Source organism: Lutjanus erythropterus, chromosome 16 (assembly GCF_056507025.1).
Source record: "Lutjanus erythropterus isolate fLutEry1 chromosome 16, fLutEry1.hap2, whole genome shotgun sequence".
Lineage (NCBI taxonomy): Eukaryota > Metazoa > Chordata > Actinopteri > Lutjaniformes > Lutjanidae > Lutjanus > Lutjanus erythropterus.
Genome location: NC_139332.1, coordinates 20058331 through 20080247, shown reverse-complemented (window position 1 = coordinate 20080247; position 21917 = coordinate 20058331). Strand labels below are relative to the sequence as shown.

Sequence of the window (21917 nt, the reverse complement as noted above, 5' to 3'; positions counted from 1 at the left end):
TACAGACCTCCGTAGATCTGTGATGTTACATAACCACAAACTTTCCGTCGATGGCTTCCCATTTCGCTCAAGTAGGCCAAAACTTCCACTGCTTTTGTTTACATGGCACAATTCAGACAACTCTTGTTGTTGTACAAATGAAGTGAAAGTATATGGCTGTGTATGTACTAATATACATATCTGATTAATGAAATCAAAGTTTACCTTGTTTGTGCTTCTGCAGTATGGCTTATATTGAAGTACACTTTTTTAAGAATACCTAAAAACACGTCTATTGTGATGAAGATGGGGGATACAATAATATTTTAATCATGCAATAATTAAAATAATATAATAACATTGCTTGTGGAAAGGAAATAGTTAGTGTAAATGAGCTGATGAGCTGGACTGACATTTCTAGAAAGGGTCATAGGGTCATAGTTTAGTTAATATACACGTCAGTATATTCCAACACTTCACTGCCTGAATATCTGGTCACATACAAATTAATTTCTTAATATGGGTTTGGGTCTTTTTTTTTTCTTTTTTTTTCTTAAATTTATAATCATTTGATAACCTTCCTTGTTTAATTGTATTTATTTAACTCTCCTTAACATTTTTATTTATTTATTAGGGATTCATGATATGATTTTGTTTTCAGTCAATATGATAACTGATAATTAGCCACTTCTAATGGCTGATACTGATAAGATAACTGATGATATCATATCATATCATATCATATATTTGAAAAACAAGTTCATATAACATGTAGTTTATGAACGCCTAGAAAGGCTGAGATGTAGTGAGCAAAGAAAAAAAGGAAGTTTAGGAATTCAAATTATTTTTATTGAACAATATTTTTGGCTATAATTTCACTTTGTAATTGTAAATAATAATATAATTTTGAAATGAACTTTAATTAAATTGTCGGTTGATAATTTATCAGCACAGATTTTTGTCATGCATGCCTGTTTTTTTTTTTTTTTTCTTTCTTTCACCACTTGGAGGTTCTTGTTCTATTTATTCTGTGAAGAATGAGTTGCTGTTGTTTACTTTTCTAACATAAACAGAATACTTAAAAATCACCCTTAGGCACCTGGATATTTTGAGAATATTTGTTCTGTTTAATCTTCTTTTCAAGCCTGTCTGAGAATGCAAAAAGTTGGCGTGCTTTAAGTCACATGTTTGCTGGCAACAAACTGTTTCCTCTAATATGACCCTATGCCCTTTAATATTAATTTAACAAGTTATACGGTATACTTTTCACGGACATCTTTAGTGAATGCAAAGCCTGTATGTTCAACCCTGATTTTTTTTAAACATGAGCAGTGAAGACATTTGTGAGCACAAGGACTGGAGGCCTTTTGGCTGGGAAAGTTATGAGGTTGAGAAAGTCAGTGGGTCAAAAGTCTGCTAATTACAACAGTCTCAGCCAGTTGCATGTTATTACGGTTTTCACAGCCTTGTTGAACTCAACTACACATGTAATCAAGACAAAAACAGAAAATATGCCTCTGTCTAGGTCATGGATATTTTGACATTCGCTGGGTTCCTGTTTGTGTCTCATGGAATCTGAGGGATTATTAAGATTCGAGAGCTTATTGAATATTTTCTTGATTAGTCCTTAAGCCTTTGTCACACTCACTTCTAGCCCTCAGCCTATTTCCACTCGTAAAACTGAATGCTTCATGATATTCAGGAAGTCATTAATTTTGCAAAAATCATCTAATTTGCCAAGGTGGTCAGGAGTTCAGTACAGCACTGAATGACTGGCAAGATGAGCACAAAAACTCAGCCTGCAGCCACCTTAGTCGTATGACTAGTGTTGGAGGACTGGTGCACCAGAACAACATGCTGGATGTGTGTTTAGAGCTGTCTGGCTGCCCTATAACTCTTATCTTTGTTTTATGACACTAACTGCAAGGACACTGTGTTCACGAAACAACATGGCCTAGAAAACATTGCAAACAACAAAGAATGTCCTATATGTAAGCACCCTGATAGAGATATTTTTAAGGCTCTAAGCTGGCTGGCCTTCTGGACACCAAGTGACTTGATTAAATGTATATATATGGATTCTGTACGGTCATGCTGAATGCCCTGAGTTACAGACTGCAGGAGTAGCTAATCAAATTGGGCCTTACATTCATCATTTATGAGAAATAAGCAATTTCTGTGTACTTAAAACTGCTTCCTACATCTATTTTTTCCTAGTGGGAAAATCAAGTCAAGGTTTATTTGTAAATGATACAAGATGTAGGCGTATGATAGACCCAGGCTAAGAACGCTTTCACACTGGCACATTCCAAAGTGGGCTAACACTGGCTTTAGCATAGGGCTTGCTGGCCCTGCTTTGGAGCAGGTTTAACCCTGAGTTTGTTTGTCCCTGAAAATCAAATAAACCCACGGCTAAAACCTGGCCAAAGTTAGTGGTTGATCTCTGTAGCTAGTGTTAGAGGTTTGTCTGTGTAGTTAAAGTTAGTGTTTGGTCTATTTAGCTAATGTGGTTGGTCTGTGTAGTTAATGTTAACAGTTTGTCTGTGTAGCTAATATTAGCGGTTGACCTGTGTAGCTGATGTTAGCAGTTGTTTTTTGTAGCTATTGTTAGGGGTTTGTCTATATGTTAGTGGCTGGTCTGTGTATGTAATATTAGCGGTTGGTCTGTGTAGCTTGAGTTAACGTTTGGTCTGTGTAACTAACATTACCCTTTTGTCTGTGTAGCTAACGTTAGCGGTTGTTATGATTAGCTAATGTTAGTGGCTGGTCTGTGTAGCTAATATTAGTAGCTGGTCTGTGTAGCTAATGTTAGTGGTTGGTCTATGTAGCTAACGTTAGCGGCTAAGCTGTATTTCTAGCCAATCTATCTGGTAAATCCAATTTCAGGGGTCGGCCATTGGCCCCCAAACACCAAAACCCAGTTTTTGATGATGGCTGTGTATCAACAATCCAACAATGTGTAAAGTATAAAACTGAATTTAAAATGTATGGGTTAAATAAAGTATACTGTGTTTCAAGGTTCACATCATGCTCTATGATGAAGACCGCAGTAAATTAGATTTTGTGCTTCAGTTCTGCTTAGTTCTTTTGAATGCCTTCACTGTCCTCAGACAGGAAATTTAATTTGCAGCTTGAAATAAAAGACAAACAACTGCATACATTATATTGCCCAGCACTTCCCAAATTCAGAATAAAACAATTTTCCAAACTATGAGGAGTTAAGTAAGGCTATACACTTATGTAAGTGTAAAGGATATTAGAGTGAATGAGCAGATACCATATATCAGGCAGTATTAGCTTGGTATGACATCCGATAATTAACAAGAAACATCATTTTGTGATTCAGGAAGTGCTGACAGTAATAACTACTATTTTTCAGTTGTAAAAAGTTCTGCGTAGTTCACATGTTGTTAACAACTGTCCTTTTATACAGCACATATTTGGACTTTTCACAGTGGGAAACCACAGGTATTACAGTACTAATAACATTTACCATGGCTTAGTTCTATTCAAGTGCCCCACTAACTCATGACAGTCTGACAGTGAGCTGGCATGCACAATGCCCTGGAACTGAAGCAGCTAAATGGTATTTTGCGTCACCAAACAACTGAGACCTTGTGAAGAGGGTTTACCAAACTAAACTAACTAAGTTCTCTTTATGTTTTATTACTGAAGCCCTGAAAAGTGTTTTGTTTGTTTGGGTTTTCTTTTTCTTTCTTTTTTTTTTTTTCTGTTGACCTCTTAAGAAAATTACCTTCTCTCTTGTTAAATGCAGTTTTTCATTGTCCGGTCAATACATACTGAACTGACTTGTGCTGCATTGTCTCCCCAGTTATTTGCTGTGATTATTTGTGTGCTGTTGGTCTGGTGGTTAATTTTTAAGAGAAGTGAGTTTATGACAGAGTGTGTTGATGCATCCACGTGGGAGAATGACCTTTAAAATCTCAAACAGTAAATTGTCAGATGAACTCTGGCTCGTACCATTTAAAATCAACAATGAAATGTTGTGCTGACAATTGTTGCATCATAGTGATTTTGTAAAATGGTGAGCAGGGGTGTAAGTAATGAATGACAACTACTCAAACTACCATGATTTAAACATGTTTTCATAGACTAGACCTCATCCAACAGAGTTATTTTTTTCCCTCAGTTTGAAATGTAGTTACCCACATCCATCTTTTTAGACATGTTTTCTTAGATTATTCAAGTCTACTGACCTTCATTTTCTCTTTTTCAGTTGATCTGTGCTGCTGACTGTCGTCACTAAGTTTGGGGCTAAATGTCCGGCTCAGTTCATCACTTCAAAATCTTTGGGCCCTCTTCTCTTTTTCAGCAGTTGTCACAGGTAGGCTGTTTTTAATACTATTAAACTCAGGCTTATAAGACATTTCTGAAAGTAATTATTGTAGGGCAAGGTAATTATTGTGTCTGGTATTATTTTCAGACCCTTACAGAGAAGGATGAAATTATTACCCCCCCTATGAAAAATGTTTACATTGTTTTACTTGGCACACAGAAACAAAATTATTTCACAAAACCCAAAACTAACCGGGGTCAAAATTATTAGCCCACGTGATGCTCAATAGTCAATTGTGTATCCTTTTTGCTGGATAACAGCCTGCAGTCGTTTGTTGTAATTTTCACCAAGTCTCAGACATAGCTTCAATCTGCTTTTATGCAGTGATTTTAATACAGTTACATCAGTGACAATAGCTGTCCTTTTTGTTTTTGATTGCATTTCTATGCTGAAGTTTTTATAGGTGTTTCTATAGGCTTTGTGCAGCAGAGTGGTTCTACAAGCAAGTTAGTGCATCATTAAATGGTTTCAGGAGTTACAAGCTTCTGTAAATGCATCATGAAAACAATACATCATGTATTGATATTAGAAATGTACTTTGTAATTTGTACTTTTGAATACTAAAGTATTTTTAAAAACATGTTCTTTTGAATACTTAAGTATTTTTAAAACCAAGTACTCTAGTACTTTAACTCAAGTAAAAATTTTGACTGAGCAACTTTCACTTGTAGTTGAGTAATATTTGACCAGAGTATCTATACTTTCACTCAAGTACTGGGGTTGAGTACTTTGTTCACCACTACTTGTATCTAAAATCCCTACGTATTTAAGACTTTTAAAGGCCTAAAATTTAAATTTTTTAAATCTAAGATTGTGCGAGAAAAAAAGAAGAAAAGAAAAAAGCCCTGTTATTGGAGGGCGCAGACGATGACATCAGTAATGTCTGTTGGAGAACTAGCTCAGTCCATGTCATCTTCTCAGCCTCTATTTATAAACTTCTGGACCAGTGACATCATCATGACATCACAGGAGAAGCTTGTAGCCAGCCAATAGGAATCCAGTAAATGGTAAGTCATATGATCTGAACTGTGACATCATCACATGTGCAAATCTGATTTTGTGGACCTCAGAACACACAAAATCTTGAGGACCCCCTGTCATTTCTGGCGCCACCCTAAGGTGGGCCTGGACCCCAGGTTGACAACCAATGACTTACATCATCTGTGAGGTAAAGCCACAGGTTTTATGGCAGTCCTATCTGAGTTATATTGGACCTGACCTCTCCTCCACAACATGTGAATAATTTTAAGATGTGACTGAACGTTATGTATGACCTTGTATCTAAAATCCCTTGAGCAACTTTCACTTGTAGTTGAGTAATATTTGACGAGGTGTATCTATACTTTGACTCAAGTACTGGGGTTGAGTACTTTATCCACCACTGATAATAGTTCTAGTCGGCTAGTTCTAACCTTTACTCTAATGATAACAGAAGTACAGGTGAAGATGTAACCATGTCAAAGATTTATACTTTTACTCTAATATCACTTGGACCAGGTCGAAATGTAAGATAATACTGGGTTGATATGTCTGTTTTTTTTTATTATTCCTGAAAGAAACATGTCTTCAGACCAATGTGTTTCCTTGAATTTCATGTGAGGATGACTGACCGGCAACATTAAGAGATTACAGCTGAATCAGTCCACTGTATGAAATTGTTATTATAGACACTGATTCAGTTAGCCTAAGTAATGTAGTAGTTATATTTCACCAGACGAGGTCGATATTGAGAGGTACTGACTGAGCTGCCAAAACAAACACCCATGCTGCCTTTAAGTACTAACGGAAATGCTGCAATTAGTATTTTATTTAAGTAGATGCAGCTGAAATTGACCATAATTGCCTGGAAAGTGAAAGAGAAAGTAATCAAATAATATAATAATCATCGACACACTCACACACACACACACACTCATACGTGTATCTAATCATCGTTGTAAATGCCTTCTAACCGCCAAACTGATGCCGCGTTTGACTTTACAGTTAGACAGTGAACCTAACGAGGGCTTGTTGGTCACGTGAAAGCAGTATAGTGCGCAGCAGCCTTTGCGCATGCGTACAACTGGTATGCCCTGATCAGCTGACAGTGAGCGAGATGCTCTGTTGAAGGACCGTTGAGTTAAAAACCTGTTATTATTTGCGCTATGTATGGGAAGCTGCGACTTTTTAACTGAATTACACCGTGTGGAGCAAACCCTGAAGCCATTCAACACGGCGGTAAGTAGGAAAATACGACGGTTATTGACGTCGTGACAGTATTACAATGCGACGCAAACAAGCTCGTGTCAGCAGCAGCAAGCTAACAGTGATTTTAACCATGTATGAGCCAGGTTTATTCTGCTGTTTACAAGGGATTTTTATTTGGGAATGATTGACAAATTAAACCTAAAGAGCAGCATTTTGTAGTCATGTGATGTTTATGGTGTTTAATTAGGAGAAGGGTCGTTTTTTTTAGCATGTCCTCTACAGAAACTGATCATATGACAATCAATCAGCAGACATGGAGACCCGTCTGTCTCTACTGATGTAATCAAACTCTGTGTGTGTGTGCAGTGTTCAGAAAACAAACGGGGGAATATGAGGAAGTTTATGAGTCAGATGTCAAAATAGAAGCAAAAAAAAGGAACATGGAGATTCATAATATGACTCTGATTCATTTAGATCTCTGTATCTAAGTTTTATGCAGCTGTGGAGAAGAATTCATTATGTGTCAAAAGATATGTTTTGTTAATGCTGATATTTTGAGAGCAGAGCAGCTGATGACCAATAAATAATGCCGATATAAAAACAAAGAAAAGTCATGTATAATTTTAGTATTTCATGCACATTACAATCTAATATACATGGGGATCTTAGCCTGTAACATGTTTTAGGTGGAAATTGTATTATTTAATCAAAGAGAAAAATACATTTATGACAAATGTATTTACATTTAGAAAATATGATAGTGACTAAGTAAAATTAGGCAAATATTTATAGCAGGATATCTGAGAGTTAAAGTCCAGGGCTTGAAATCTTTTTACCACCTGCACAAAACTCACAAGGTGGAGCACTAACATCGTTCCACAGCAGCCACATTGACCTGGCTTTCTGCAGATGTTTCTGCAGATATTTTTTGTTTACTGGTTTTATGAGTGCAGGAAGACCAATAATTGGTCATTGTTATTATTATTGATGCATTAACATGTAAAAAGCTTTTTTATGTTGTAGCCATTTTAGTAGAAGCCAGTGTCAACTACTTTATATGCACTTGGGTAGTTTAATTTATATGAAGGCATCATTTTATTTTTATAAATTTAAAATGGCATGATAACATTTTGAGCTGTGAAGGTAATGTTAATAACATATTTGGTGAGCAAAATCAACAGGATCTTTTACATCAGTGTCACTCTGACAGTTTAGATAAGTGAGAATGTTTTAGGCAACAGTGATTGGCCTGAAATGAACATTTCTGACAATGTGACAGGCCAATGAGATGTCACTTAAATTATGCATGCACAACACAAGAATTTTCACAGTAAGGATGTTTTAGTTGGATTATATCGGCATATCAGATATTTTGTCAAAAATCCAATAGTGTGCATCCTCGATATTACGGAAAATCAGTGTACAAACTATTTATTGATAAAATAACCTGACAAGAATGGCTGATTTCTACTAATTCAGCCAATTAAATGTAAAATGTGCAACATGATTGATGCAAAATCATATACAAATCCAAAAGTAAAGTAGTCCTACTCGGTGATTTTAAACACTGCCCATTATAGCTTAATTCACCCAGAGATGTTCAAGGCATAGTTGACTTTTTTGTTTTTAATTGTCTCATGGTATATGGTATATCACATTAGAGCTCTACTAATACACTTTCTCTTTCTTCCCCCTCAGTGACCTCCTGACACTGAAGGCCTTGTGGACAAACCTCTGACCTGCAGCCATGACAGAATTCTGGTTGATTTCTGCTCCGGGGGAGAAGACGTGTCAGCAGACCTGGGACAAGCTGATGGTGGCCACCACACGCACCAACAACCTGTCCGTCAACAACAAGTTCAACATCCCTGATCTCAAGGTCAAACATTCATCTGCATTTTTCACCAGGGATGGAATTTATCCACAAGTAGTGTTGGTAGTGATTATTTTTGCATGTTTTTTTGTCTCTTAACAGGTTGGAACACTAGATGTCTTAGTGGGTCTGTCAGATGAACTTGCTAAACTAGACACTTTTGTGGAAAGGTAAACTTTGAACCATTATCAAGATCGACTTCAACATGTTATTTATTACTTGATAGAGTTAAATGTAAAATGGCCTCTGTATTTTTTGTTTGTTTGTTTCTGACTCCTTGTCTTTCTTGTGTTGTGTCTCAGTGTGGTGAAGAAGGTTGCTCAGTACATGGCTGACGTTCTAGAGGACAGCCGAGATAAAGTCCAGGAGAATCTGCTTGCTAATGGAGGTAATCATCGTTAATCATCAGACTTCAGAGAAAGACATAGATTACTGTGCAGTGTTTCCTCTACATTCATTTAGGAGTGGCGGCCCACTACTCCTAAATCCTAGCCGCCACTCCTTCAAATTTCTTTTTTTTAATTATTATTATTTTTGTTGACGCAAATACACCACCGCCGCATCTCTCCACCTTCAAAACAGACTCCTGTCGGGTACTTGCGAGCACTAAGGTAAACTGCAGATAACTATCTTGCTCAGTATGGAAATATACTTGCGTGTGCTCATTTGCATGATGTTAGCGTTGTTTGGGGGGTGCAGTCGTCAAGCACGTCAAGCACCTAGGCGACAGGGCAGAGTCAGAGGAGCGAATTCCTGAATTACAAATAAACAATAAAGCAGCGAATTACCGGCCGGAGAAGAGGTAGGCGTAAGTTATTAGCTTGAGATAACTCGACATATATTTTACAAGTTAAACAGACATTCACAATATGTTGATGACCAGCTTACGTTACGTAACTTATCGGTAGTTTAAGTTAATTTGGCCCGGTGCCAACTCAGTGTCGCTAACGTGAGTAAAGTAATTGATAGTATTAGGTAAACGTTAATATCTACACACCATTATGTAACAACTGACTGCATTTTTCAGATGAGTTTATTGAAATATTTCTCTAAGAAGAGAAACGGAACGCCTGCCGCCGCTGCTGAAAAAAATCCTAGAGGAAACACTGCTGTGTATTCAGATTGACAATCATTTTAAATACAAAACTCATAGAAATGAAGCTGATTAATGCTTTAATGTTTTCTTTGCTTTCTACAGTTGACTTGGTCACCTATATCACCAGATTTCAGTGGGACATGGCCAAGTATCCAATCAAACAGTCGCTGAAAAACATCTCTGAGATCATCTCTAAGGTATAGTGGAAAATCTGCCCACTTGTTGAGGTAGTGTTTGATCATTTAATCAGGAATTAAAATCCCCTTTGTAGCAGATTAAACGACTAAAGAAAACAAACAGCATCATAAACAATCACACATAGACGTTTAATATCTCTGTGATCCAGCAAGGATTATTGTATGTTATATGTTTTGGTGCAAGAAAGAAGTGATTTATAGTATTCATCCTCCCCGTCTTGGTTTCTAGCAAGCGACTCAGATAGACAACGACCTGAAGGCCAGAGCTTCAGCCTACAACAACCTGAAGGGAAACCTGCAGAACCTGGAGAGGAAGAATGCGTGAGTAATATAAGAAGAATAATAAAAATGTGAATATGAATATACTGTATGCTGTCTGTAATTTGATATACCGTAGCAGTGTTTAGCTTGATCACACAAAATTAACTTCAACAGTGGGTCTTAAATGTTGTCCGCACGTAATATCAACCTTAATGTCAGTCCATTGCAATTTAAGAAATTGCTCACTGATGACCAACCAGGATTTCAGCATTCCTGGTGATATACAGTATGTTCTAAATGTTAACATTCAGTCAGCTTCTTCAAATTGTCGTCTTGTAAAGGTCTTTTCAATGAAAAACGTGTCTTTGCATAAATATCATCCATGGCCTACACGAATAAGTGACAAACAAAAGACCCACTTTATTGTTCATTGTTGTCTTAATTATATACATTTTATAATGAAATTTTATATTGAAATGTGTAGAATATTTTAGTGAAATCTGTACAGAACTTCTGCACCAGACAAAGTGCATTTGGACCCCAGGTTCCTGACAATCTGACCTTCATGTGTGGTCCTTCAGGGGGAGCTTGTTGACCAGGAGTTTGGCTGACATCGTGAAAAAAGAGGACTTTGTACTGGACTCAGAGTACCTGATCACCATGCTGGTGGTGGTCCCAAAGTAAGAACACCTTCATCAGTATCTATTTATCCAAGTTAGTTAGGGTTCTCAATGTGCATATTATTGTATCCATGACAGATATGATGGTTTCTTTCTGAATATTTCAAAACAATTCTGGAATCAGCCTTAAAAGTTAAATTATTAGATGTAAAATCCATTACCGTAACTTGTTCTTTCCACTCTCACCAGGACGAGTTATGCAGACTGGCAGAAGACGTATGAAACCCTAGCAGAGATGGTGGTGCCACGCTCCACCAAGTAAGGAGGCAGTTTGCTCTTAATTGATATTTTGGTATTTCTTGTTAATGTCATGCAGTGTGCCACACACACACAGATATAAAACATGTCTTCTCCTCCTGCGCAGATGAGTGTCAACAGTTATGTTTTTATGTTTTTGATGGTAATTTGTGACCATTAAGCCACTTTTTTTTTTTTTTACATCTCATAGTATTTTCTCGAGAAATGTCTCACCTTACTTTCTCTTATTTTCACCCTGGTGACTCGTCTTGCTTGACTCCGATCAGGAAACGTTTCATAACTGAAAAGCGACAGGCTCATAGTAGAATAGCAAATATTTGATGTTTGACCTGTCGGAAGCAAATGGCCTTTTTGCCAGTGAGGCCAGATGAATTGAGACATTATGTTTGGGCTTTTGGACGGACACGGCTCGGTGTGGTGTGGTTACCTAGCAACCGGTATTTCCAGATTAGATATAGAGCACTATCTTCCAATGTGGCCTGGAAATGAGAAACCACCTGGGGGTTTGCTTTGGTGATGTAGAAACTTAAGCTAAAATATCTTTAAATTGTGTTGCAGCAAACACAGTTGGTCTGTGTTCATATTAGAGTGTTTTGGAGTGGGAAGCCAGTGAAGGATTTTGTCCTTTTTGCTGCAATAGTGACACACTGAGGAGAAGCAGCTGGTGACATTAGATGGATGGAAGGAAATCGTTTCATCTTCAGTGGAATCTGAGTGAACAGTTGAGGTGAAGTGCATTTGATTTCATGTAGAGTTTATCTTTGGCAGCCAGTTTCAAGTTGCTCTGTGGACCAATCCCCCGTAATCTTGACAGTGTTGATGAAGGGGACAGAGAGGACTGGAGAGTTCAAAATGTACAGAATAAATTCAAGCTAATATGCATTCATATTAGCTCCAATTTTATGGTAACCCGCCCTACAAGAGTATACACTGCTCCACAAAAGAGATGAGGTATGGGCTGTAGCCAGGGCCAATATGCACACCAATATGCTGAGAGCAGCCACATCTCAGTGTCAGGGCCTGTTAAAGGCCTGGCTATTAGTCTCAAGCCATGGGCCTTTTTCTTTAGCCAGAGGTTGCTTTTTTACAGTGAAAATATTTGGTGAATATGAAACATGAGCTTATACAACCACTGAATCTTTTGTTGCTTTTGTGGTTGAGTGCTAATTTGGAAGGCCTTCTCAGTAACTTGTGGATGAGGACTATGATGTGGCCTGAAGGAAAAAAATTAGTCTTAATGTAATAATGTGCTTATTTTTTCACAGTGATGTCATTCTGTATGTGAAACCTGTCATACTGTGTGTATCTATCTCTCACGTTGATCTGTCCTCTCTCCTCCAGGCTGCTGTTTGAGGACAACGACAGTGGTCTGTTCAGTGTCACTCTCTTCAGGAAGGCCATCGATGACTTCAAGCACAAGGCCAGAGAAAACAAGTAAATTATTCCTGTTCGGTTTCATCATAGGAGTATGAGCTGTTACAAGAGCTGATGTGTACAGTAAAGCTTATTAGAGTGAGCTGTTTCAGTTTTGAGCTTTGTTTTGAATTGGATTTTTTTTTTTATTTCCATGAATGGTTATTTTTCCTTTGGGAAATCAGCCTCAGAGAAACAGTAGTAATGACAGCTCATGCTTCGAGTGGGCTGCCTTTTTATAAACACAGGAACGCAGCAGGCTTATTAAGCTCTAAAAACAGATTCCATAATAAACGCCGTTTTGTTGACCCTCGACAGTCTCTCCAATTAGCACGACAGAAGTCTCTCATTGTGTGTGTTTATGTATATGCGTCTGTGTGATTGTATGTGGCCCATTTTCAGGAGTGCACTTGAGTGTGTGTGTGTGTATGTGTGTGTATATATCTATGTGCTGATTGCCAGCTCTGTGCTGTGTGTCCTGACCCAGGTTTACAGTGCGTGACTTCCAGTACAATGAGGAGGAGATGAAGGCAGACAAAGAAGAGATGACACGTTTGTCCACTGACAAGAAGAAACAGTTTGTACGACTGCTGATTTATTTATTTATTTATTTTTTTTACAGACAGTCCTACTGACTGAGAAGGAAAGCTCAGTATGTGCAGGAAGGTGGGAATGCTAAGCTGCACATATGCATTTATTTCTTATTCAGTATTTAATTTGAACCTACATGGCCCTGTGTCTTAAATAATGGCTGAAAGACCAGTGACCATTTAGATAACTCTAGCATTATACTAACTGATAATTCATAAGGAAATTATGATTAAATCCGAAATGGGAGCACTGCATTTTAGCAGGTTGACAGGTTTGTCATTAGACATAATTAAGATGCTGTTATATTCTCTATCCTCCCAGGGGCCTTTGGTACGATGGCTGAAAGTGAATTTCAGTGAAGCTTTCATCGCGTGGATTCACATAAAAGCTCTGCGTGTGTTTGTGGAGTCAGTATTGAGGTGAGCAGGTCAAGACCCTGCAGGAAGTTCATCAGTCTGCTGCTCTTTAAGTTTTCAGTCCATCTGTGCATTCATCCATCCATCCTTGTAATGTTTGATTTGGTTTGTATGAGTTGTATCTTAAAAGGATAGTTTAGATTTTCTGAAGTGGGTATATGAGGTACTTGTCCATAGTCAGTGTATTACCTATAGTAGATGGTGGTCACCAGACCACCCACATAAATAAACTATATCAGTTTCAGTGTACACTATATTTAGAATATTTTTGCCACTTTACCTTGCTTTCAGACAGCCTTATCCCACACAAGACCAATGTTATGTAAGATAAATACCCCTCTCTCCAAACCAGCCAAACTCCATTGGAAAAATCAATAATTTTACCTTGCAGAACATGGGAGTTGCTGGATACTGCTGCCTTGTTCAGTTAATTTGTTTGTGTTATTGTGTGACTTTGGTGTTTTAAAAGGTCAGATTGAATACACCATTGTCACACAATGACACAAACAAACTAACTGATCAAGGCAGCAATAAACCATCAACTCCCATGTTCTGTGAGGTACAATTACTGATTTTTAGTTGAGTGAGAGAACTGTCCCTTTAAAGGTGGTTTGACAGGCTTGTTGTGTTTATAGGTACGGGCTGCCAGTGAACTTCCAGGCCATGCTGCTCCAGCCCAACAAGAAGAACATGAAGAAGCTGAGGGAGGTGCTGTATGACCTGTACAAACACCTGGACAGCAGTGCTGCCATCATTGACGTGAGTGTAAAATTACTTTAAAAAAATCCTGAAGACCTCTCTCCATTTTTCTTTCATAGATTGCCAAGACAACTGGTTCTCTTCTTCTTACTCTTCTTCTTTTAGGTTTATTGACAAAAAAAGATTGTTTCTGGTTTGCAACCTTCCACAAACCATGCTTTACTTAGCCTAATCTTTTTGTGCCGCTCCAAATGAGTTGATGGAAATGCACCTATTTTTTTCCTTTTTTGGAACCTTTCAAAAGTTTGCTTCAAATTTAGTTGACCATTGACATTCATAAGCCCCACCTCTTTTGACTTTGTGTTCCAGTAATAGTTGAACTACCTTGGTGTCTTACAGAACCTCGCTCAACTTTCTCTTGTCTATGTTGAAAAGAATACGAGAAAATGTGTTTGAAAATGTTTTAACCATCTTCAAAACTTGTTTTCCCTTTCAACATAGACAAGCCGAGCACATAAGCATGTCTAGGTACCGGAAACAAGAAAGGAAAAGGGGCAGGACTTAGGAAGGCTCAGTTAGATGGCAACACAGCTACTGTTTATTTTATCTGATATATGAGTGATGCAACCTGGCTGCAAACTAACTGTGAGATGATAAAAAATGTATTTAGATTTTCTCCACTAGTGCAACTTATTATGACATGTTGTGGGTCAGGTATCCAAAGTGTAAACAGACATCTGTGAAATTTAAAAGGTGAAGTTTCCTGCAGAAGCCTTGAACATCTGGCTCAGTCTTCATGTTGGGGAGACAAAGAAGCACTCCATTATTTATTTTGTACATATTGACACACGGACACAAGCAACAATTAAATGTAATTCTGTCTCTCTGTTGCGTCTGCAGGCCTCTATGGACATTCCAGGGCTGAACCTGAGCCAGCAGGAGTATTACCCCTATGTTTACTACAAGATCGACTGCAACCTGCTGGACTTCAAAGTCTAGATACACTGCCATCATCATCATCATCACCATCATCATCTCTCTCTGTTTGTGAGCAGTTGTGTTCTGATGTGAAATGTTCACATCTTCAAGCTTTAATTTATTTCCACTCCTGATTTTTCATCTTTTCTGTTCTCATCCTCTTTTCCTTGCTCATGTTCCGGTTACATTCCTGAGTCCATATTGAATAATACACTTGACAAATATGGACCCTCTTCTTTGTTGCCTCTCCCTCTTTGTACCATGTTGTAAAAGTGAATCCACATTCCCACATTTCATCAAAGGACATGTAAAACTGCTGCATTTTTATTTTTTATTTCTTCCTGTCCCCTGACTTTATTTATAGCATCAAAAACAGTACATGTGTGGGGGTAAATGGGGAGAAAAATAAATGTATGTTAAATATATAGTATTTATTTAAAGCCTCTAAAATCAGTGAATATGTTTCTGTTTGCTCAGTTTTTGAAAGTGATGTGTTTTTAGCTCCATGTAAGAAAATGTCTGTTTACAAGTAGATGTTGACCATCGTTTCCCCCTCTGAAGCTATAATCCTGTGAAATACTGAAAGAAGCAATATGTTTGCTGATTGTATGCTCTTGTTATTATTTCTGTATATTAAGCAGTTTGAGAAATATAATTATAGGTCTGTGCAAATACTGTATTGTCAGTATAACTTAAAATTGAACCACATATTTAAAATAAATGTGAAAAATAAATGCTCTATATGTGAAATATACTTGACTTTGGCTCACTGTGATTTTTAACTGCAGATAAACCTTGTCAGGCTGATATAAACAATCTTCGAAATCACCATTAATCTTGTATAATGTATATAAAGATATGAACCTGGTAATTAAAGAAGAATGTAAAATGAGTTCCTCTGAATGCCATCCACATACTGAGTTTTAAGAGTTTTATTTTCTCTTTCTGTATATCTCAGTAACTCTCCACTAGATATTTAAAAATAGATTTTATGATACCTCTCTAATAAAGATCCCTTTATAAAGAGTTTAGGTTGTAACTGGCTTTATAACTGGTCAATAAATTATACATAATATAATATTTAATACAATTATATGTAATTATTCTCAGAGAGACACCACCTCTGTGGTTGCAGTGCATCTTAACCAAAAATAATTTATTAAAAACTTATTAATAGCAGCTTATGAAGATTTACAGCTACAGGTTGGATGGCTTATTGTCTGACCCCTCTGATGTACGCTGAACTCAAACTTCTATTAGGCCTGTTAGTATTAATGAGTAGTAGAAACATTTCATAAGTTATTTACAACACATTTTTATTAATGTTATTTATTCATCCTTTGCCAAGAATAAACTATAACTTCATAATATATCATATAATTAATAGATATATAGTAACTAACTCTTATATAGTATTTATAGTAAATGCTATACAAAGGGTATTAGTGAGTTGTCCAACCTTCTTGAATAGCATTTTAAAAAAAACAACACACAAACAAACAATTAGCTTTAGTCACACTTTTTTTTTTAGCATTTCTAAGCAGTACAAAGATTTAATAAATTATAATAAATTCTTTTCTTGTTGCTTACTCATTTGTAGTTTGTCAGAAACTAACAATAACTACATTATATATCATATGATAATAAATATATTGTTAAACAAAGTTGTTATAAAATAAACTGTGTTAAATATGGATGTAACAATATATCAAATATTGTGATTTTAATATTCAATATCTATCTCAATATTAAATGGTTAATTCTTTTATTTTGTAATTTCTATTTTATTTTATAAAATGACATAATTCAAGCATTAATTGTCAAAGAAAAAATATGCAATTTTTTGCACCTACTTAGGTCATGGCTGGTTACTTTTATTTTGTTTATTATTAAATTAGGAAAGTTTAAAAACTTTAAATGAAAAAGAAAAACATTATATATGAGGAATCATACAAAAATTCTGTACACATGAAATAGGCTGAAGGACTTTTGTCAGTTTTTTAAATATCCTGATAAATATCTTATCATTGAGTTTTTTTGTGTTATACTCGTCCCTGGAGATTTTGGTGTTTGTTTCATCCCAATTAATAAACTTTTTTTTTAAAAGTCCTTTTATCTACGTACCACTGCATTATAGTGTCATACTGTAACTATTTATTAACTGTTTGCATACTAAATATTAAATAAAGGGACTCAAAGTAAATGTTCCCATAATTTTTACTTATATTACTGCAAATTTTTGCATGATGATGATGATGATGATGATGATGACAGTAGCTGGAGTTGATTTCCCTCTCGGCCAATCAGCGATCAGACTGGATGCGTTTTTAACTCCCTCCTCCTCTCCTCTCCTCCTCCTCCTCCTCCTCCTCCTCCTCCTCTCTGGATGACGCAGATGTGTGTTAACGCTGGTCAGCTGCTGTCAGTCGAGAGGAGCACCAACCTTCACCACCGCCTCCGCCGCCAGAGGAGCAGCCGAAGACAGACGATGGAGACACGGATGGAGCCGCAGTAGAGACCCGGGGCCGGGAGGATGCGTCGTGTCTGTCAGTCTGTCAGCTGCACCTGCCGTGGATGATTGTCCCGATGGGTTGTGGGGGGAGTCGGGCGGACGCGATCATCGAGCCGAGGTATCATGAGAGCTGGACCAGAGAGACGGAATCGACGTGGCTTACCAACACGGATGTAGAAACCTCTATACCAGTAGCAACCAGTAAGACCCTTTGTCTGTTTTTACTGGAAAATGCAAGACTCCTCATTACATGTATCATGGGCAACATATTAAAATTTTGCTTCAGTGCTGTTTCAGTCACAAAAATGATAAAATACTACAAAGAAACCACTCAAAACACAAGTAAAAGCTGTCATCCCCCACACCGAGTATGTTTGAACCATCTCCGCCAGTGTATTCATGTAAAATAAAGAATGTGGTTGTGTTTTAACTGTTGTCTTAAAGGTAAAGCTCTGGAGGCCAGTCTGAGGGAGAAGAGGATGGTGAACACAGGCACCCAGTGTGGGAAGCAGGCCCTCACATCCACCGGCTCCAACCACCAGAGGAGACCCAGACGCTCCCTGACTGATGTAGGTGTCTCTGGTAACAGGTGCTGACATGCCTGACCGCTAAATATGAGCAGCAACTAACAGCCTCTGTTTGTACACGCGTGTAACATCCTGTACCGTACTGTACTGTACGTCGCACGCACAGGATGGTGTTCTCATAACACAGTGCTGTCATGTTGCTCTGCACAATCGGAATCAGAAAAATAGCTTTCAGCATATCGATCTGGCCAAGATGGCAGCATAAAAAAGTTGCACACGAAACAAATCAAGATGAGGAAACAAATAAAACAAAAGTTAAAAGATGACAATGCTAGAAAAAAGGTAACAACGGAATGAAACTGAAATTTAATTCCTTTTTTGCAAGCTATTCCAAATTACAGGAACAGAAAACATGAAGGCTTTAGGGAAGTAAGCATGCACAGCAGATTTATTTGCAGTAGAGGATTTATTAACTTCTAACAAGGGGGGTGTCACAATGGGACCACCCTACTTTTAAGTAACCCTCTGTATAAACTATGTGGGACTTGCAGATTACAAATCTGTCTGCTACTTCAGCACCATGGGTTTATCACTACACAGCAGAGTTAGTCTGCTGATATTTCAGAGTCATGGTCAGGGCCATAGAAGCTAACTTGCATTAACCTCTGTCAGAAAAAAGATCAATTAGTCAGAATAGACCAGACCTGGATAAAATGCGGCCTGGGTGATCCAGCCCACTTGAAAGCTTCCATCATGAGAATTTGGGTATATCGCAATTAATAGTCTAACAAAAACAAATTTCTTCCTGTTAAACAATCAGGCCTTTATTCTTGAAGAGGTCATCGCTGTGTTTATTGATAATGATAATAATATTAAACTAACTTTATTCACTTAAAGCTGTATCCACACAACTACAAGTTTCAGACCCTGCCAACAAAAATAATCAGCCCACAATTCATCAAGCGGTAATTCAGAAAGTAAAGTAGAAGTACATTGTGTTAGCCGGCTGTTAACTCATTTAGGTGCTGGTGTTCTCTATATAGAACACTGACTATTCCATTATTAGACATTCTGTCATTATTATAACCTTATGTCACATTTACATCTGGCCTGTGGCAACCTGATCAATTTCTCATGTGGCTCCCCGTGAAAAATAAACTACCATATTCAACTTAACAACCCATCTGCCCCTGCACTCCCTCTGCTGCTAGGGGGTTGGAGAGGCTGGGTGACAGGTTAACAAGGGGGATGTATTTTGATCACTTTGATGGACAATTGTCACTATGTTCTTATTTCTTATTTTATTGACTGAGAGGTTGAGAGGTTGTCGCCTCTTAGTCAGTTTGTAAACTACAGTGAATGTCTGTGTTTTGGGCTGATAATCAGATAAAACAAGGATTTACAAGATGGGAAATTATAAATGCTAGTTTTCACTATCGTCTTACGTTATATAGAAAGCAGAGTTATTAGGAAAACAGGATCAAATGCAAATGAAAAGAAGAATTTGTTGACAGACTATGTTTCCCCTCAATGCAGCCAAACTATTTTCCTAAATTTTGTAAATATTTATATGTGGGTGTCTTTTTCAAAGACAGTTCTGGCCACACTTTTCTAGCTGTTAGTACAAACACTGAGCAACGGCACTGAGGACAATAAGTAGTCTGAAAATGTTCTGGGTTTTTCGGAAAGAAGCAACCATCTGCATGCCTGATCTTTTATCTTGAAAGCTAACTGCATGAAAGCAACTGAGTGCAGACACTGTTATCAGCTCCAAATGCAAATTTATGGGCTTAAATACTATGAAAAGCAGATAGAAAGAAGCAGACAGATAACATTTTTATTCTTCATGTTTTAAATTCAGTTTGGGATCTCTTATTGAGGACTGAGTTGCAAATGTTTCTTTGTTCTTTAAAAGACTCATTTAACATTCAAAAGAAATATGAAAAATCAATTCCTCTGACCAAAGAAATTGCATTTTCAGCGGCTCGAGAGCGTAGACTGTTGTGTTTTTATTTATTTAACCTTCTGTTTACGGGCAGAGCTTCAGTGACTCAGGTCTCAGTTGGACGTGCTTGCCCACTCGCTCCCTGTCTGGTTTGGTGACATTTAAATGACATGACATTCAAACGTTCTTACATCTTTTCACAGCAGACCACTCGTGACTCCAAAAGGAGGGCATCAAAGGAGACCAGCGCTTTGTCTAAAGACGGGCAGCCCGTCAGCATCAACAGCAGTGGAGACTCTGAATCTGGGAACGTGCCTGACGAAAGATGAAGACAAGCCAAGACTGTGAGGAGGAAGACGGCCAGAGCTGCGAGCAGTTCGCCAGAAGATGGGATGATGTTTGCGAGTGACTTTTGCGAGATCTCGGCCGTCGATCTCAGAGATTTACAACGTAAGCACCTGCACCTGTCTCCATCCAAAGACCCCGGGATGCTGCATCTTCGTCGTGCCATTGCAAATGCATGTGTGAAGCAGAGAGCGGCTCGCAGACAGGTGTTCACGCGCCCTCCACCATGCTTTTCTCCCATGCTTATGGTGCTGGTCAGGGAATGTGCCACTGTGTCAAGCCAATTTTAAGAAAAGTAAGGACAGAGCGTCCCACATGCACATGATAATCACATGAATCTGCACATCAAATGTTCTCTGTGTGGGGCCTTCCTGTTCCTAAAGAATCCGCTTCAGTTCTTTGTGCAAGTATATTCCTTTTGTTGTGAATGAAAAACAAGTGTGGGAACCAATGATGATGCTGTTTAACCTCAGTTGATGCTGTAAATGATTTTTTGTTTAAGAAGACCCTGAAGTGCTGTTTAGAAATTGAGATGTGGAGGTTTGAAGGCTGAAGACTGTCTTTTCTGGCCTTTGCAAGATAAAGAAACAAACACACCCGCATGTGCCTACAATTCATCTTGATCTGAACTGCTCCTGTTTCCTTTTTATGTTTTTTTTTCTATAATTCTCTTTAGTATTATATGTTCTCCAGTGCTCTTAAACCTTCTTTTATGTTATATGATGTTACCCTTTATTATGATGTGTCGTTTGTGTGGCTTACTCCGATCTGCATGTGTAAATCAATCTAAAATTGATTCTGCATCGGTGACAAAATGTCTCCAGCCAAACATTATAACAACAAGATATCTGAAATAAAAAAAAATACTATCTGCTACACATGAAAAGAAAACCTGCACTAAAAAGTACATTCAGGAGTTGCTTCATCAGGACAGTGACATTCATGGCCAGCAGATGGCGCTGTGCACCAGCTTTAGTTCTGCTAATTGAAGCCCTCATGAGTATTTATTGCTATTGACAACAACCACTTTAAAGAAACCATTCGTTTAATAGAGGCCAGCTTTGCAAGAGAGTAATTGAAAAGCAGTCTGTATTAAATCAGAGTCTGAGTGAACATGTTATGCTTGTGATAACTGTTGCTCGTCAAGAGTTGAGGTCAACTTTTGTGATGGAGAAGATTTGAACACAGGATCTGCCACGTTTTTTCTTGTTTGAATTAAAATGGTTGTCAGCTTCTTAAGTTATCAAACCCAGGAGTGATATGTGAAGTTATTTCTTATTAGCTGCAGCTGAATTAATCAGCCTACATCACTAGTATCTTGCTATTTGTCATTTACTATTAATTCATTGACATGTCTCGGTATACTTAAAGAGCCACTTAAATACTTTTAGATCTAATTCTGCCATTAGTTTATTACAGTAATTGTATTTGTTTGCTATCATCAGCTACAAAAACAACAAAAAGCAGTTAAATATTTACATATATACATATGCATATATTTTTATATGTTGCTGTGAAATTCAAGCCCTTATATTGTAATTGTAATTAAATTGTTGGCAGCAAAACATTAATAATTTGGGACTTTAATAGGTCTATTAGTCAT

General features: G+C 37.6%; 2 protein-coding genes across 4 annotated transcripts; both read left to right on the top strand.

The window, feature by feature from the left end:
* The first annotated feature begins 24 nt into the window (after positions 1–24).
* On the top strand, positions 25–15739 carry atp6v1c1b (ATPase H+ transporting V1 subunit C1b). 2 transcript variants are annotated; one of them, XM_084739015.1, is made up of 14 exons: positions 25–71; positions 4217–4324; positions 8222–8402; positions 8499–8566; positions 8699–8784; positions 9595–9689; positions 9919–10010; positions 10532–10630; positions 10820–10888; positions 12230–12322; positions 12789–12882; positions 13214–13311; positions 13944–14067; positions 14908–15739. In XM_084739015.1, the coding sequence occupies exons 3-14, from the start codon at positions 8271–8273 to the stop codon at positions 15004–15006; spliced, it is 1149 nt and encodes a 382-aa protein (XP_084595141.1). In that variant the 5' UTR covers positions 25–71; positions 4217–4324; positions 8222–8270; the 3' UTR covers positions 15007–15739. The 2 variants fall into 2 exon arrangements, with proteins under 2 accessions (XP_084595141.1, XP_084595140.1); XM_084739014.1 differs by lacking the exons at positions 25–71; positions 4217–4324 and adding an exon at positions 6391–6553.
* A 1633-nt stretch (positions 15740–17372) lies between these two features.
* LOC146313011 (uncharacterized) lies at positions 17373–21464 on the top strand. 2 transcript variants are annotated; one of them, XM_084739161.1, is made up of 3 exons: positions 17373–17698; positions 17942–18066; positions 20176–21464. In XM_084739161.1, the coding sequence occupies exons 1-3, from the start codon at positions 17560–17562 to the stop codon at positions 20296–20298; spliced, it is 387 nt and encodes a 128-aa protein (XP_084595287.1). In that variant the 5' UTR covers positions 17373–17559; the 3' UTR covers positions 20299–21464. The 2 variants fall into 2 exon arrangements, with proteins under 2 accessions (XP_084595287.1, XP_084595286.1); XM_084739160.1 differs by having other exon boundaries at positions 20173–21464.
* The last annotated feature ends 453 nt before the right edge of the window (positions 21465–21917 follow it).

Bases quoted from the DNA above. Each gene is read 5' to 3' on its own strand.
- atp6v1c1b (XM_084739015.1), top strand. From the start codon at position 8,271: ATGACAGAATTCTGGTTGATTTCTGCTCCGGGGGAGAAGACGTGTCAG. The intron at 9,690-9,918 runs GTATAGTGGAAA...CTTGGTTTCTAG, and splicing joins TCTCTGAGATCATCTCTAAG to CAAGCGACTCAGATAGACAA. The intron at 13,312-13,943 runs GTGAGCAGGTCA...TTGTGTTTATAG, and splicing joins TTTGTGGAGTCAGTATTGAG to GTACGGGCTGCCAGTGAACT.
- LOC146313011 (XM_084739160.1), top strand. From the start codon at position 17,560: ATGATTGTCCCGATGGGTTGTGGGGGGAGTCGGGCGGACGCGATCATC. The intron at 17,699-17,941 runs GTAAGACCCTTT...GTTGTCTTAAAG, and splicing joins CTCTATACCAGTAGCAACCA to GTAAAGCTCTGGAGGCCAGT. The intron at 18,067-20,172 runs GTAGGTGTCTCT...ATCTTTTCACAG, and splicing joins CCAGACGCTCCCTGACTGAT to CAGACCACTCGTGACTCCAA.